The sequence below is a fragment of the Maniola jurtina genome, chromosome 15 (genome assembly GCF_905333055.1).
Source record: "Maniola jurtina chromosome 15, ilManJurt1.1, whole genome shotgun sequence".
In the NCBI taxonomy this organism is placed as follows: Eukaryota; Metazoa; Arthropoda; class Insecta; order Lepidoptera; family Nymphalidae; genus Maniola; species Maniola jurtina.
In genome coordinates this window covers 2041719-2057283 of record NC_060043.1, presented here as the reverse complement: position 1 = coordinate 2057283, position 15565 = coordinate 2041719, and the positions used below count along the sequence as shown (strand labels likewise).

Sequence of the window (15565 nt, the reverse complement as noted above, 5' to 3'; positions counted from 1 at the left end):
GAGTTGTGTAAATAAATAGCAATTTGTACATTTTAATCTCCGAAATATCCTAAAAATCATGCTCTACATAATACTTAATGAATAATAATTATTAAAAAAATAAAGTAAAATAAAAAAGTTATCCTTGAATTCCCCCATTAGCGAGGTTTTAAAATTATACATGTCTACCAATAATCTAATAGCTTATTTATTTATTTTTTCGCTCTCGTCTGGCTTTACAAAGATTAGCCAATGTCAAGTTTGTAGTTATTTGTAACAAGTTAGTTAAACTATACAAGTATGGACCCTGTCTGTGCCGGCGCTCGCCAACATACGCACGGCACCCCCTTAGAGCGCTTTCCAGTCAGGTTTAACAAAAAAAACACTCCAAAAAGGCAGAGCACGCCCGCCAGCTAACACCAACACAGACGAAGTCCAATAGCTTATTCAATTTTAAAAGTTAGCACATCACTATCAAAGCTAGATTCTATAATTTTTAAACTTTCTGATTGGTTAATTTGAATAACAACTTAATTTTATTTTCTTCAAATCGTCAAAACCTCGAATTTCATTGGTTAAATTAGTTTTCTGTCAATAATAGATCACTGCTATTGGTAAAAAATATTCTTTTTAGTCTCGCGGACAAAAATGGCCGCAGTGTTGTCTTCGTGCTTGAGGAGTGTGGTGTAAGGATTTTACAGTTTTTACAAAGAGTTTCACGTAATTAATAAACATAATTCTAATTTTTGTAACAACAGTTTCGTGTAGATTAGGTCAGGATCGTTTGACACGATGTCTGAAAGTACTAGCCCTAGTGTAATAAGTTATCTAAGACAGTACAGGTTCCAAAGGAAACCTACACCTGGACCCAGTAGTTCCTTGACAGTGACCTCATCTCCATCTGGCTCTCGTAAGTATTCGTTCCAAAGTTTGTATAAAAAAGAATTCTGATAGTGCGTGTCTGGGACACAGTTGATTAAAAGTTATGACCACGTTTAACGAATGCCATCTCGTCACGTTTCAAGGTTTCTTGTTTTTTGCCATGCCGGTTTTTGCTCGAGATTTCTTTCCCTTGCTATGGGAATTACTTTTCTTGTATGCAACAATGTGTACCTGTTACTTATGAATTTGCTTATACAATTACACTCTGTTTTATACTGGAACTGTAAATATTTTAAGAGTTCAGTGTCCTAATAAATGCATTGATAAGAATACTTAAAACTTGTAAAACATTCAAAAATTGTTAGTTGTAGTTCTATAAGATCATTCCATTTTCGTCTTTAAATTCCCACAAAAACTAAGTTAGGCATGTACTGTACTTACACCTCTTTATTATGAATCTTTTAAAATATATTTACTTAAGATAAAAATATTTTTGAAAAACTCTAAAATCTTGTGCCCTTAATTAAGTTACAATTTATTAATTAACTATTCACAGAAGCTAAAGTTTCAGATCTGCACAAAATAAAATCTTATGTAATTTGATCCATAACCTGTCCATTGAACAATTTTTTTCTATTGTGAAATGTTTATTATAAAATACTGTAACAAAATATTTTAAGCCAGCTTTAATGATGCTAGGAGCAATCTATCTTCATAGATGCATAGTTTTCTTAAACTGGACTTAGCAATTCTACAATTTCTATCAGAATTTAGGCACTGTGGTGTACACAATGTCATCTTAACTAATATCTAAATTCTAATTCTAAATCTAAATGTCTTGCGATCCCTTTCATAATGCTCCCTGCAGAAAAAGATATCACTAGATTTAGACCTGTCAAGTTTACTGATTATTATGCACAGCAAAATTAGCTACAATAGAGTAGCTGATTAAATATTAATATTTGCTTATCTGAAACATCAGAGAACTGCTTGCATACTGCTCTTCTGAATAAAGTTGAACAGTCTATAAATGGATAATTTTAATGCTTGTTAGTTTCTGTATTAAGTACTTTTCATTTAGTAGAGACCCGCTCTGACTTTACACGGGTAGCTTATTACAATTTTCATAGGGATCTCTAATTTTTTTGAAAATAAAATATAGCATATGTTACTCAGGAATAATGTAACTTTCCAATTCCAAAAAGCTTTTTATTTCTACCATCATTACATTTCCTTCTAACTCACCATCTAACTAGGCAACTAATAGTTTGTATTATATCATCAGAACACATAATAAGGATGCCAGCCCCAACAACCAATAGAAATGCACCAATAGTATACAAGCGCATAAGGGTCCAAGACTCAGACTCAGATGAGGCGTCCCCTGCTAAGAAACAAACTGTGGTTGTGGAACTGACCACTGCAGTCAAAGAGAGAAGATTCAGGAATATGATGGAGATGTTCCCTGATATATCACCACTAGTAAGTGTCACATAATATACAGTAGTGATGTTACCACAAAAACTTTAGGCATCGTTCAGTTTTGTTTTAAGGTTGATTGTCTGTTTAAACTGCCTAAAGTTTTTGTGCTAAGACAAGATATTTAAAAATGTGTGCTGAATTGAGAACCTTGTCCTTTATTTTTTTTTAAAGAATATCAGCCATGCTAATCATGACTAATACTCCCCTTTCCCCTCCAATTAAGCGTAAAGCTTGTGCCAGGAGTGGGTACAACAATAGTTCAACAGGTGGGGTTTGAACCAGCAACCTTTCAGAATTCAGTCTGCTCCCCAACCTTTGGGCTATCGAGGCTCTCTTATTAGAAGTTGGTTGAAGTCAGCTTTTCAGGAATTTGTTGATCCACTTCTTGAATAAACCCATGTCAAAATCTAGTAGAAATACCGCTGAAAGGAGTTGATTCCATAATTTGGAATGTGAAAAAAATTCTGCCACAATGGGGGGGGGGGGGGGGGGGGGGGGGGTAAAAGTTCTTGTTCCATTTAGTGAAAAGCGCGTGGCGTGTTTTTTCGTCGTCAGTATGATTTAGTTACTTCTGTAGTTCCTTATGACAATTGTTTTGCTTACAGCTGGTAAAAACCACACTCGTAAGACACGGCTGGAACGAAGAGAGATCGAGAGACGAACTGCTTAAATATGACCCAGAAAGTGAAACCAGCAATCCGGTATCGCGACCAGGTTTCTCCGGTCAGCTGGCGCGGTCTAATGGGTTGAGTGTGTTGCGGGTGACCAGTGGCGTGACCAGTGGTGCGTCCAGTGGACAGGGCTTGGTGGTTAGGAGGACGCTCGCCGGCAAGGGGGGGCGAGCGCGGCGCGGCAGCAGCGGAAGTGAGGATGACGATTACGGAGTGAGGAAGGGGAAGGACGACAGGGTGTACGATAGGTGAGACCTAGCTCACGAGGCCCAGTTGGTCCTGTAGCGGACGTAACCTTGGTCCGTCCTTAAGCTCTGAGATGTCCGATAGAATTCTAGCAAACTGCGTTCCAAATGACTATGTGCACTGTGTGTATCTGTCGCGGCTAACAGACAGCTTTAGTTAGTTAGCTAATTAAATAGCGATAGTTTAATTCCGCCTCTAAGGTTACATTTTCAATAGAATAACTTCACTTTCTATATATTTTTCAATCAAAAACTGCTTGTGCACTTTGACTTTGCTTAGACTTAAGACACTGTTAAAACGAGACAACGCTATACTGCTGAAATAAAACCGTCTCTTTTTAACTGAAGCTTAAGTCTGAGCACAGTCAAAGCACGCTTTATAGATCTCAGGCTTAGACACTTTTATAACATTTTGAAATTTGTACAGTGAGTAAAACAAATATCTTTCTTCTCTGTGGGCTGGTTTCCGCACTTAAACGTTTCCGTCTGTTGTGCGTAAAACAAAAAGTTAAAACAAATATGTTCTTAATTTCATTCCAGTGATGACTCTGACAACGAAGTGACAGATGACTTGATCGGAGACAAAAGGAAAGTGTTTGAGTTCCTTAACACAAGCAGTATGAATGAGCTGTCCCTGCTCAGTGGGTGTTCTCAGAAGAAGGCTGAAGCGATCATCGCACAGAGACCTTTCAGAGGATGGCTAGATATGGTACTTATAATTTCTTCTTACCCTTTATCCCAAGCTATGTGTCACGTTGACCGTTGCCGATTTATTGTGATCGCCATCCGTTTTGCAGTTCTCGTCCAATACTATTTGTTTATGCATTAGTGCCTGACATTGACAGATGATGTATAGGGGAGTTTCGTCATCCTCTTTACAGCGCCTACACATATCCGCACAATGGGGCTCAAGCCCCCAGGCACGGATTTGTGTAGGCTCGGCAAAGAGGATGAGGTTGAACATATGTCTGTTCAGTCCACAATGCCACGTTAATGACTGCACTAGAATGCATAAATTCGGCTGAGGTACAAAGATCTTTATTTTGCAGGTAGAAAAATTCAACTGCAATAAAATGCTAAGCACTGACCTCCTAAACGCCACTCAAGAACTACTATGCACCAGAAACAACATACAGCGCCTGATGAAGAAGTGCGTGGGACTGGCACAACAGTTGGAAGCGGCGGTCGCTGCGGGCGCGGGCAGGTTAAAACAACCTGCTATTTTGGATCCTAAGTAAGTTGGTTAGGACAAAAATGTAACAGGAAAGGCACAACTCCCATAACACAGTTCTTACTTATTTGGGAGTTAGTGGTCAAAAACTTATGTCAGCATTATTTTTGTAAATAAAAATCATTTACTAGGTGATGCCCGCGACTTCGTCTGCGTGGATTTAGGTGTTTTAAAAATCCCGTGGGAACTCTTTGATTTTCTGGAATAAAAGTTACCTATGTCAATTTCCAGGATGCAATCTACCTCTGTACCAAACATTTTAACCGTTAAACGGATGGGCCTTCCACAGGAGTGGAAACTTTGATTTTCCGGGATAAAAAGTGGCCTATGTCCTTGCCCGGGATGTAAGCTAACTCTGTACGAAATTTCATTAAAATCGCTTAAACTCTTGGGCTGTGAAATGCTAGTAGAAAGGTAGACAAACAGACGCACTTTAGGTTATAATATTAGTATGGATCTTATTTTCTTTCAGCTTAAAACTAGCCCCATACCAGCTGATCGGCCTCAACTGGCTAGCGGTGTTACATAAGCAAGGAGTATCGGGCATCTTGGCTGATGAAATGGGTCTGGGCAAGACCATCCAGGTCATAGCCTTCCTCGCACATTTGAAGGAAACCGCGCAGGCGAGGGGCACGCATTTGATTGTCGTACCAGCTTCCACACTTGGTAAGTAATAATAATAATAATAATCATTTATTTGCTCAAATGTAGGTTAGCATAGATTTTACAATTTATTTTAGTGTCACTACACTTGCCATGTAATGGCGTGCAAATATTTTACATAAGCAATGTAAACTACACTAAATAGTTTAAATGTACATTGAATATGCTCAAAATACCTTACACATTAGCTAATATAGAGTAGAGTAGAGTCTCCTTGCATCATACTTCTCATTGTTGAGGATCATGACACTCTCTTTGCATCATATTTCTCATTGTTAAGGGTCATGATACCTACTTTTTAAAATCGCCTAAAGAAGTTTTCAGTTCACAAATTTCGCGGCAAGAGACTGTAAGGTTGAAATCTATAGAGCGCCCTTTGACTTTGCTCAGACTTAAGTTTCAGTTTAAACGAGACAGATTTATGCAGACGGTATAACGCTGTCTCGTTTTAACAGTGTCTTAAGTCCGAGCAAAGTTAGCTCTAATAGATCTCTCTTGAATACGCAGTCACTGTCTTCATTTAGATCTGCCTTATATCAAAACTTTGGAAAATGATTTCAGACAATTGGAGCAGTGAGCTGGCCCGTTGGTGCCCCGCGTTACGCGTGAGCAAGTACTACGGCGTCCCCGAGGAGAGGCGACAACTTCGGATAGAATACTCCAGAGGCTTGGACAAGATCGATATAGTCCTTACTACGTAAGTATACAGCATCTTTTGTTTTGGCTGAACATCGCATACTGTAACCTCAGTATAAGATTTTACTTTTCACTAATTTTGATGGTATTCGAGACTCGATACAAAATAATGTCAAAGTAAAATGAACCCTAAAGATACATAATTTAAAGTCGAAAATTCAGTACCATTGATTTTAATTTCGCAACGTTTCCGCTTAGATCGCTGACTGTAAATATAGTAAGTACAATGAGCAACATGGGTTTTAGTGCTGTTTAACTTTATCTTGTTAATTTTGTTCCTTAACTTAAACCTGTAAGGTTCAATTTTTAATACACAATAACAAAAATTAAAACGAAACTTACTGTTCCCAGGTACACAATGGTGAGCAGTTGTGCGGAGGAACGTAAGATGTTCCGCATAACGCCCATGCACTACGTGGTCTACGACGAGGCGCACATGCTCAAGAACATGTCCACACAAAGATATGATAATCTTCTCAAAATTAAGGTTAATAAACAATTTTCATTTACCACAGTAATATACAGTCCGACAAGGCTCTTTTGGCGCGTGGCCAAAATCGGAACTAAAGCCGCCGTCTTGAGAAGTGCACTTTTTGATATAGTTCGCTGTGTTGGCATAAAGCTACAACAGCGCCCTCACTCAAGTGCCAAGAGAGCTTTGTTGGACTGTACTAAAAAACCTTATTTGCTTACTAGCTGATGCCAGCGACTTTGTCCGCGTGGATTTAGGTTTTTGAAAATCCCGTGGGAACTCTTTGATTTTCCGGGATAAAAAATAGCCTATATTACTATCTGACCTGTCAACTATATGCCAAAAATCAAGTCGATGGTTGTTTTGTTAGTGTGTCAAGGAAGGACAAGCAAACAAACACACTTTCGCATTTATGATATTACGGTTAAGATTCTACTTTTTACCAAGCTATTATTACTGATCGCGATTGATTTGCTGTTACCCGTTGAAAAGTACCATCTTCTATTGCAGAAACTATTCATCAAGTCTTTATCAAACTTCATGGTACTACCCTGATAGTACAAATTTTGAAAAAAAAAGAATTGTTAAATTGGTTTTTTATTTTAATTTAAGTATATAGATATTTTTTTTTTCTATAACCTTTTATAATAAGTATAGATTATTTATTAACCTAAATGGCCATTTTTCGCAGTCCAAGCACCGGTTGCTGTTAACTGGTACTCCTCTACAAAACAATCTTATAGAACTGATGTCCCTGCTCTGCTTTGTGATGCCTCACATGTTCTCCGGAAAGACCGAAGACCTCAAGAATCTATTCCAGAAAAATGCTGTGAGTGGTTCCTTTTTTTTTTGTCAGTTATGATATTTTATTTAAAATTGACTGCAGTGCATTGTGCATCAACATAATAATTTTAACGATAATAAACTTTTTATTTGAGGCAAAACTACCCAGTAATAACTATAACTGAAATAATGTGCACTACAAAAATCAAAAAAATCATAATCTTTTATGCAAATTGGGTATCATCGTACACTTTTTGATTGTCACATTGTAGTAGTTGTAAGATAAGGTTGTGAGGGTTCCAAACGCGACCAGGTCTGAGAAGAGCCCACAACAAACTCTGCTGGGTATTCTTTTTACTATCATCAAACTACAACAGCTTATACATATCTCAGAGATTTCTACAATCAGCTAGAATGTGAATTGCAATTTGTGCCCTAAAATATGCTATTATTTGAAATCATTAAACGAAATACAGCAAATTTCCTTTGTAGAAAGCAAAGACAACAAAGAAAGCCGAGGGCAGCACCGATGAAGAGATACCAGCCTTTGAACAGAGTCAAATCACACAAGCCAAGAGGATCATGAAGCCATTCGTACTGAGGAGACTAAAGACTGATGTGCTCCAAGACTTGCCAAAGAAAACCAACCAGACTGTGCTATGTCCAATGTCAGAGAAACAACAAAGACAGTACAAAGATCTCATAGCAGGATTCTCCGCTAAGGACGGCACGGTAAGTTCATATTTAAATCATTTTTAAAAATATATTTATCAAAAACCGGCCAAGTGCGAGTCAGACTCGCGCACCGAGGGTTCAGTACTCAAATTTTTTTTTCAACATTTTGCATGATATATCAAAAACCATTATGCATAAAATCTATTTTAGAATGTACAGGTAACTTGAATTGTTTGCGGTAGGAAACCAATTTTAAAATTGATTTTTTTAGGGTTCTGTATATTCAGAAAAAAAAGGAAGATGACAAAGTGGTAACACTTTGTCATCTATCTGTCGTGTCTGTCAAGACCTTTCAAGGGAATCAATTGACCTAGAATCATGAAATTTGGTAGGTAGCAATGTCTTATAGCAGAAGTAAAGGGAAAAATCTGAAAACCGAAACCGAATCTGGTTACATTACAAAAAATATAAAGTCTTATTTATTGTACGATGGTACAGAACCCTTGGTGTGCGAGTTCAAATCGCACTTGACCAGATCTTTATTATAGATTGACCAGTTGTGGCCATATAGACTCTTCCAAAAAAAAAAAAAATTTTATTTAATTTTTGTATAGATACACTCAACAACTGAACAAAACGGCATGTCAATGATGATGGACATGCGTAAACTGGCCAACCACCCTCTGCTCCTGCGATACTTCTATGACCAGAACACTACGAGGAAGATAGCCAGCCGACTGACAAAGGACCCCGGCTATAAGGAGAAGAACGAGCAGTATGCGTTTGAAGACCTCATGTGCAAGTCTGACTTTCAGATGCATCAGCTCACCCAGCAATATCAGGTACTAGCCGATGCCCGCGACTTCGCCCGCGTGGATTTAGGTTTTTCGAAATCCCGTGGGAACTCTTTGATTTTCCGGGATAAAAAGTAGCCTATGTGCTAATCCAGGATATTATCTATCCCCATTCCAAATTTCAGCCAAATCCGTCCAGTGGTTTTTGCGTGAAGGAGTAACAAACATACACACACACGCACACATACAAATTTTCTCCTTTATAATATTAGTGTGATGTAGAAATTTCTTCAATTCAAAATTTTACTAAAATTAATTCAGTACATCAACACTCTTATGATATACTAGATGGTGACCGCAACTTTGCATGGTTTTAGGATTTTAAGAATTCCATGGGTACTTTTTGATTTTTCGGGACAAAAAGTCCGGGAAAATCAAAAGTAAAGTGTCCCACAAAGAAAAATAGCAAAGACACTTTCGCTTGTATAACATTAGTATGGTTTACATTTTTGAGTGAAGTTAGCAGTGAAGGAGCCTCATTCTCTCACTGCATCACTTGGAACTGAAATTGCCAATGTTTCTTTCATGAGTTAAACTCACCACCATAAAAGCCTCGATAGCGTAATGGTTGAGCGAACTGAATTCCGAAAAGTCAGCGGTTCAAACCCCACCCGTTGCACTATTGTCGTACCCACTCTTGGCACAAGCTTTATGTTTAATTGGAGGGGAAAGGGGAGTATTAGTCATGATTAGCATGGTTATTATCTATACTAATATTATAAAGAGGAAACCTTTGTATTTTTGTATGTTTGTATTGAATAGGCTCAAAAACTACTGGACCGATTTCAAAATTTCTTTTACCATTACTTAGAGGGATTCTTCCGAATCCGTATAGGCTATATTTTATCCCGGAAAATAGATAGAATTTTTCGTGGTAGTGAAAATTGTGGAGTAAGGCGTCGAAAAAACTGCCGTACGTTAACGATTCTCGCGAACGCTGCCTAAATGGCCACCCGTGCGAAGCCGGGGCGGGTCGCTAGTTCTTTTAAAAAAAAAGAACCATGTTTCTTATGAAAATCTTTCTTATTTCAGTGTATAAGTGCATTTGCAGTACCAGATCCATTAATAGAAGACTCGGGAAAGTTCCTCAAGCTGGATGAAATGCTGCCCAGACTGAAGGCCGAGGGGCACAGGGTGCTGATCTTCAGTCAGTTCACGATGATGCTGGACATCCTGGAGCCCTACCTGCAGTTGCGGAACCATCGCTACCTGAGGCTCGATGGCACCACTGCAGTTAACGAGAGGTAACTTTATGACATAAACTTTATAGGTACCTATATCCAAAATTTTTGGAATTTTTAGATTGAAAATTGAAATTTTTAGGCACAACTTCAGATTAACTCGGAAGTAACGTTCAAATGTTGCATTCGCCGAAGATAGCCGGGTACAAAACAGCTGTTCTGTTACAGCTGTTTTGTATCCGCCATCTTTTATCAAAGAATAGGCTCTAAGAGTGCTGATCTTCAGTCGATCCAGGCGTGTTGATGCTGAACATCCTGGAATTACCGATTGTGCAGTCATCAGGAACATGATTTTGTACTTTTTTGTGATGTAACCACAAATTCACAGCTTTGGGATTTTTCCTTTACTTGTGCTATAAGACATTGCTGCTTGCCAAATTTCATGATTCTAGGTCAATGGGAAGTACCCTATATGTTTTAATTCCCTTTTCTTGACAGACACAGGTGTGTCCGTCTGACAGATAACGAAGTGATTCTATAAGAGTTCCTTTCTTCCTTTGAGGTACAGAACCCTAAAAAAACAATCAATTCAATTTGTTTTTTATTTATTTAGATACAAGTCAGCTCTTGACTACTTGTCTAAGATGGAAGCGGGTTAACCCGGAAGTGACGTGGCAGTTTTTTTTTTCATTAAACTCATACCCCTTTGGTTTCTAAATTGGCTAAATTGCTTGGCGGCACGGCTTTGCCGGTAGGGTGATTACTAGCCACGGCCGCAGCCTCCTACCAGACCAGACCTATGATTTATGCACTTATATTCTTTAACTTTTTTTACTTGTGTGTTCCAGACAAGAGCTAATAGACCAATACAACAATGAGGACATCTTTGTCTTCCTACTGTCGACCAAAGCGGGTGGTCTTGGCATCAACCTCACCGCCGCGGACACTGTCATCATACATGACATTGATTTCAACCCTTACAATGACAAACAGGCTGAGGATAGGTAAAGTGTCTTATCTTAATTTATAACAGGAAAAGGTAAATGACTGACTGATCTATCAATGTATACCTTAAACTACTGGACGGACCGGACTGGAATTTGGCATGCAGGTACATGACATCTACTAAGAAAGGATTTTTGAAAATTCAACCCCTGAGGGGGTAACAAATGTTTAAGTGTAGTCCACGCGGACGAAATTGCGATGATGCTCGCGACTTCATCCGCATGGATTTCAGTTTTTAAAAAAAAAATCTGCTATAAAAAGTAGCATATGTTACTCTTCATGTCTTTAACTATAACAATGCAAAAAAATCACGTCGATCCCTTGCTTCCATAATTGAAGAACTAGTACATATTTAAAAAACAAAAACAAGCAGGAAATTAATTGTGCTAGGTTACAAAGGCGGCCTTATCACTAAAATGATCTTTTAAAGGTAACAGACATACACTTTTGCATTTATAATATTAGTTTGGATTTTTTAAATGTTTATGAAAAAAAACATACAGACAGATGGACTGGATGAAACTTCGAGGTTAACAAGCTAATATTGAAATATTTCAGATGTCATAGAATGGGTCAAATCAAACCCGTCACTATCTACAGACTGCTGAGTGCGGGCACTATAGAAGAGGGCATATACCAAGTTGCGCAGGAGAAGTTGAACCTTGAAAAGCACGTCACTGGGGTTGATGGTACGTTCTAAAAAGCATATATTTATCTAAATATATTAATATAGATTAAAGGAAAAGTTGACTGACTGACTGATCTATCAACGCACAACTCAAACTACTTGAGGGTTTGGGCTGAGCATGCTGACAGCTATTATGATGTAGACATCCGCTAAGAAATGTTTTTTGAAAATTAAACCCCTAAGAGGGTAAAAAAGCGGTTTGAAGTTTGTATAGGCGTGGGCATAGGCTAGTTTCATAATAAGCCCACTTGTGGTGCCTTAGTTCTTATGACATGTTTTGCTCAACATTTCTGATATGAACTGCTAAGGTTCCACACCTTAGCAGTTCATATCAGAAACGTTACTATACCCTCCTGGAGTCTATATTTCCTGCCTCATATAACTTAAATTCAAGACATCTTCTAGGCAAACACTAGTCTAAGTTGGAGTAACTTAGACTTTATCATTGCTTTTTAATTAAGCATGATTGTATTCATCCAATGACCGTTTTCAAGAGACAAGATAGTATGACATTAATGTTATTGTAAAGAAATCACCTAAATACAATATATGAAAACTTTTATGCATCTTATAGGCTCGTAGCGTCGTTGCCTACTATTTGGTATGATTGCAGTCAACCATAAGCCTAAAAATAAACTACGCATTATAATTTTCAAATAATTTTGCTTACAGAAAACGAGCCAACGGAACAGAAGAATGTAGTCCGCCTCCTTTCGGCTGCCCTTGGTTTATGCGCGCCCAACCAATGACAGGGAGCCTCCGAAGGTGTCATTGTCCTCGAATAGTGGCCAGTGACACGCTTGTCATGACCAAAGTTGTCATGACTAACGTTTAAATAGTGACCAAAACAGTGCTTGTAAACTAAAAACACAGTGCGCCTGTATATGTGATTGTCATCGAGTAGTGACCGGTGATGTCCTTGTTGTGACCCAAGTTGTCATGACTAGTGAATGAATAAAAAGTGACTTAAATAGTACCTACATAAAAGTTAGAATACACTAAATTATTAAGAATGCAGTGCGCCACCTATAATATGCTTTTGGTTTAAGTTTACCCAGCAAATGATAGAGGGCTATCTAGCGCGTCATCGTTATACAATCTCTATGGTATAACGATGACGCCCGATGACTCGCTAGTGACCAAAATTGTCATGACCAATAAAATAGTGACTAATAAAGTGCACGTAAACTAAGAAATCCATGCACCTCAATAAACTAGTAAGGCTGTCTTCACTTTGTATGCGTGCGAAATTCAATCGTGCGAATATGTATTAAAAGATACGAACGATTCTGATTCTTCACATACTATGGGTATGCTCACACTGAACACGAGTTGATCGTACATATTATATGACTACTTAAAGGGTTGGGATTGTTCGTACATGTTCGTACATGCTCACAGAATTTGTACGAAAACGTATGCAAAGTGAGCACAGCCTAACACACAGGTCATGACCAAGATTATCATGACTTTTAAAGTAGTGACTAAGAATACATACACCTCTCTTTTTGCCTACTCTTGATCTGAGCACACCAAAGAAAATATGATGAGTGACCGTAGGTGTCATCAATATTGAATGATGACAAAAAAATTAAATCCATGTCAATAAAGTCATGGTCACTATCTAATCCATACATATTATAAATCCGAAAGTGTGTCTGTATGTCTGTCTGCTTGCTTTTCACTGTGCATCCATTTAACTGACTTTTTGATAAAAGGTATAGGAATAGCTTGCATCCTGGGGATAGACATAGGCTATTTTATATCCTGAAAAATCAGTTTCTATGGGATTTTTTAAAACATAAATCCATGCGGATCAAGTCATCGTCTAGTATTACAAATACATGAATTCGGTGAAAATGACGTCAGGAAACCAGCTGGTCGATTGCGGAAAACTGCATCAATCATTATTACTATCGCAATTGTTATGATTAGCTCAATTTATGGTGGTCTTGTTGCAACACTGAATTGTAGCCAATGGTGAGCGAGCGTCGACCAATCAGAGGTGATTGCGATTGTGACATTCTAACTGTCATTCTACCGGAATCGAGCCACTGTTGACCCTGATCACTTTCGCAGTAGCACTTGGAATATATAAAATATTTTCTGGCCTTAAAAATTACTATTGAGATTATTAAATGTATAAGACATGATATTTCTGACATAAATACAGTGCGCGCGATACAAGTAGTACAATCTGAAAACGAGGCATTTGAGTGCACATTACTCTTTAGTCTTTGACCTGCGCAACAGCCATGTTGCAACTTCCGATTGAACTACTTGTTTTGCGCCCATTATATTTATTGTTTGGAACAGGAAAACTTATACCTTAAGCGGAATTTACATTACAAAATTAGAAGCGTGAAATTAGTTTCACACAATTAATGTCAAACTAATTTCGTGCCACTAATTTAGTAATGTGAATTCCGCTTTACAGGAATTTTGTATATTGCCTATATTATATTAAGATAAAAAATAAACAAAAAAAAAAGACTAGATAATTCTTTAGAATGGGAATAATATATTCAGCAAAATTGCGTATAAAACTCTTGTATGTTGTGCTACTCAATGCTGAGGGTGGTGAGTTTATGACCCCTTCCATTAATCACATTATGGTAGTAACAATATGCTAATGGGTGATGAATTATTGTAAGATATAGGTAGAGAAACTAAAATTGCTTGCAAAAATGTATTTAACAGTGATATTACAAAGTATTCAATAGTTCAATAAAAAAACTGAATAAATTAAACAATAAATTGTTTATACTGCCATGAAAAGAAGTGTGATGTTTTCAGGGTTCATATAATATTGTGTGTATGTGAGTTTCATTATTCCACCATAACTTCTAAATGTTTCCACAGAGTTGTATTTATAGGGTCCGTACATCATCTTGAGTGACACTGGCTATATTTTTAAAAAATTCAATATGGCGGGTATATGGGCGCCCTTTTCAAATGTGAAAATTTGCGAAATTAAAATCAGTGGCATTGAAATTTTGACTTTAAATTAAGCATGTTGAGGGCCATTTTGCTTTGACGTTATTGTGTTTCGACCTTCGAATTCTAACAACGTTGATGAGATGTTGAATCTCACACACACTGTATTCTAAGATTAATAAAAAAAAACCTGCGGCGTGCAATGTGTTATGGACTTATGAGTATGGACAAAGTTTTACTTTTTAAGTTACTCTTATTGATTAAATTAGTGGTAATAAATTACTTTAATATTTTACTAGAAATTCTGATATTTACGTGAAACAAATAAATTAATAACTAGTTCTTATGTATTCTTATTTCACTACCTACCGCAAACAAATGATTAAGAATGATAATGTTAATTAATATGAAAGTATGTAAGTTTATGCGTTTCACATGTGAAGCCATCTATCGCCATATTTGAAATGTCAAACTTATAACTACTGAGATTTTCTTAAGTGTTATGGCTTACCTTTTTGTAGTTGTTATATTTTTCTAGTTTTTCCTAAAAAAATAATTCAGTAATATAAGTAAAAGTGGTTAAGACTTCGAGATGCGGAGTTTAGCTTTAATCCTGGGCACGCATCTCTTAATTTTTTGAAGATACGCGCGTTTTAAGAAATCAAATATCACTTGATTTAACGGTGAAGGAAAACATCTTAAGCAAATCTGCATGCTTGATAGTTATCCATAATGATCCCAAAAGTATGAAGTCTGCTAATCTGCACTTGGGCAGCGTGGTGGACTATGGCCTAAGCCCTTCTCATTTTGAAATCAAAGCACAGATGAGGTCTGGCGTTGAATTGATATGATGATGAAACCAAGCGAAAAAAATTAAGGCCGCCAGGATATGGAACGCCCTTCCGGCATCCGTTTTCCCCTCCACTTAATATTTGTACCTTCAAGTCAAGAGTGAATAAGCGTCTTCTAGGCAAGCTCGCTCCATCTTAGGCTGCATCATCACTTGCCAGTAGGTCTGATTGCAGCCAAGCGCTAGTCTATTTAAATAAATTTTGATACCTAACAAGAGCCTATATACCTAACTTGTCAACGATCTTCACATTTGAAACGTATGTATTTGG

At 37.5% G+C, this 15565-nt stretch overlaps 1 protein-coding gene across 1 annotated transcript; it reads left to right on the top strand.

Moving 5' to 3' along the window:
* Positions 1-599: 599 nt before the first annotated feature.
* On the top strand, positions 600-14786 carry LOC123872402 (SWI/SNF-related matrix-associated actin-dependent regulator of chromatin subfamily A containing DEAD/H box 1 homolog). Its single transcript, XM_045916653.1, has 15 exons — positions 600-889; positions 2147-2343; positions 2949-3262; positions 3800-3968; positions 4309-4493; positions 4963-5156; positions 5715-5850; positions 6201-6336; positions 7013-7150; positions 7597-7836; positions 8394-8621; positions 9666-9877; positions 10663-10818; positions 11378-11508; positions 12180-14786. The coding sequence occupies exons 1-15, from the start codon at positions 772-774 to the stop codon at positions 12254-12256; spliced, it is 2631 nt and encodes an 876-aa protein (XP_045772609.1). The 5' UTR covers positions 600-771; the 3' UTR covers positions 12257-14786.
* The last annotated feature ends 779 nt before the right edge of the window (positions 14787-15565 follow it).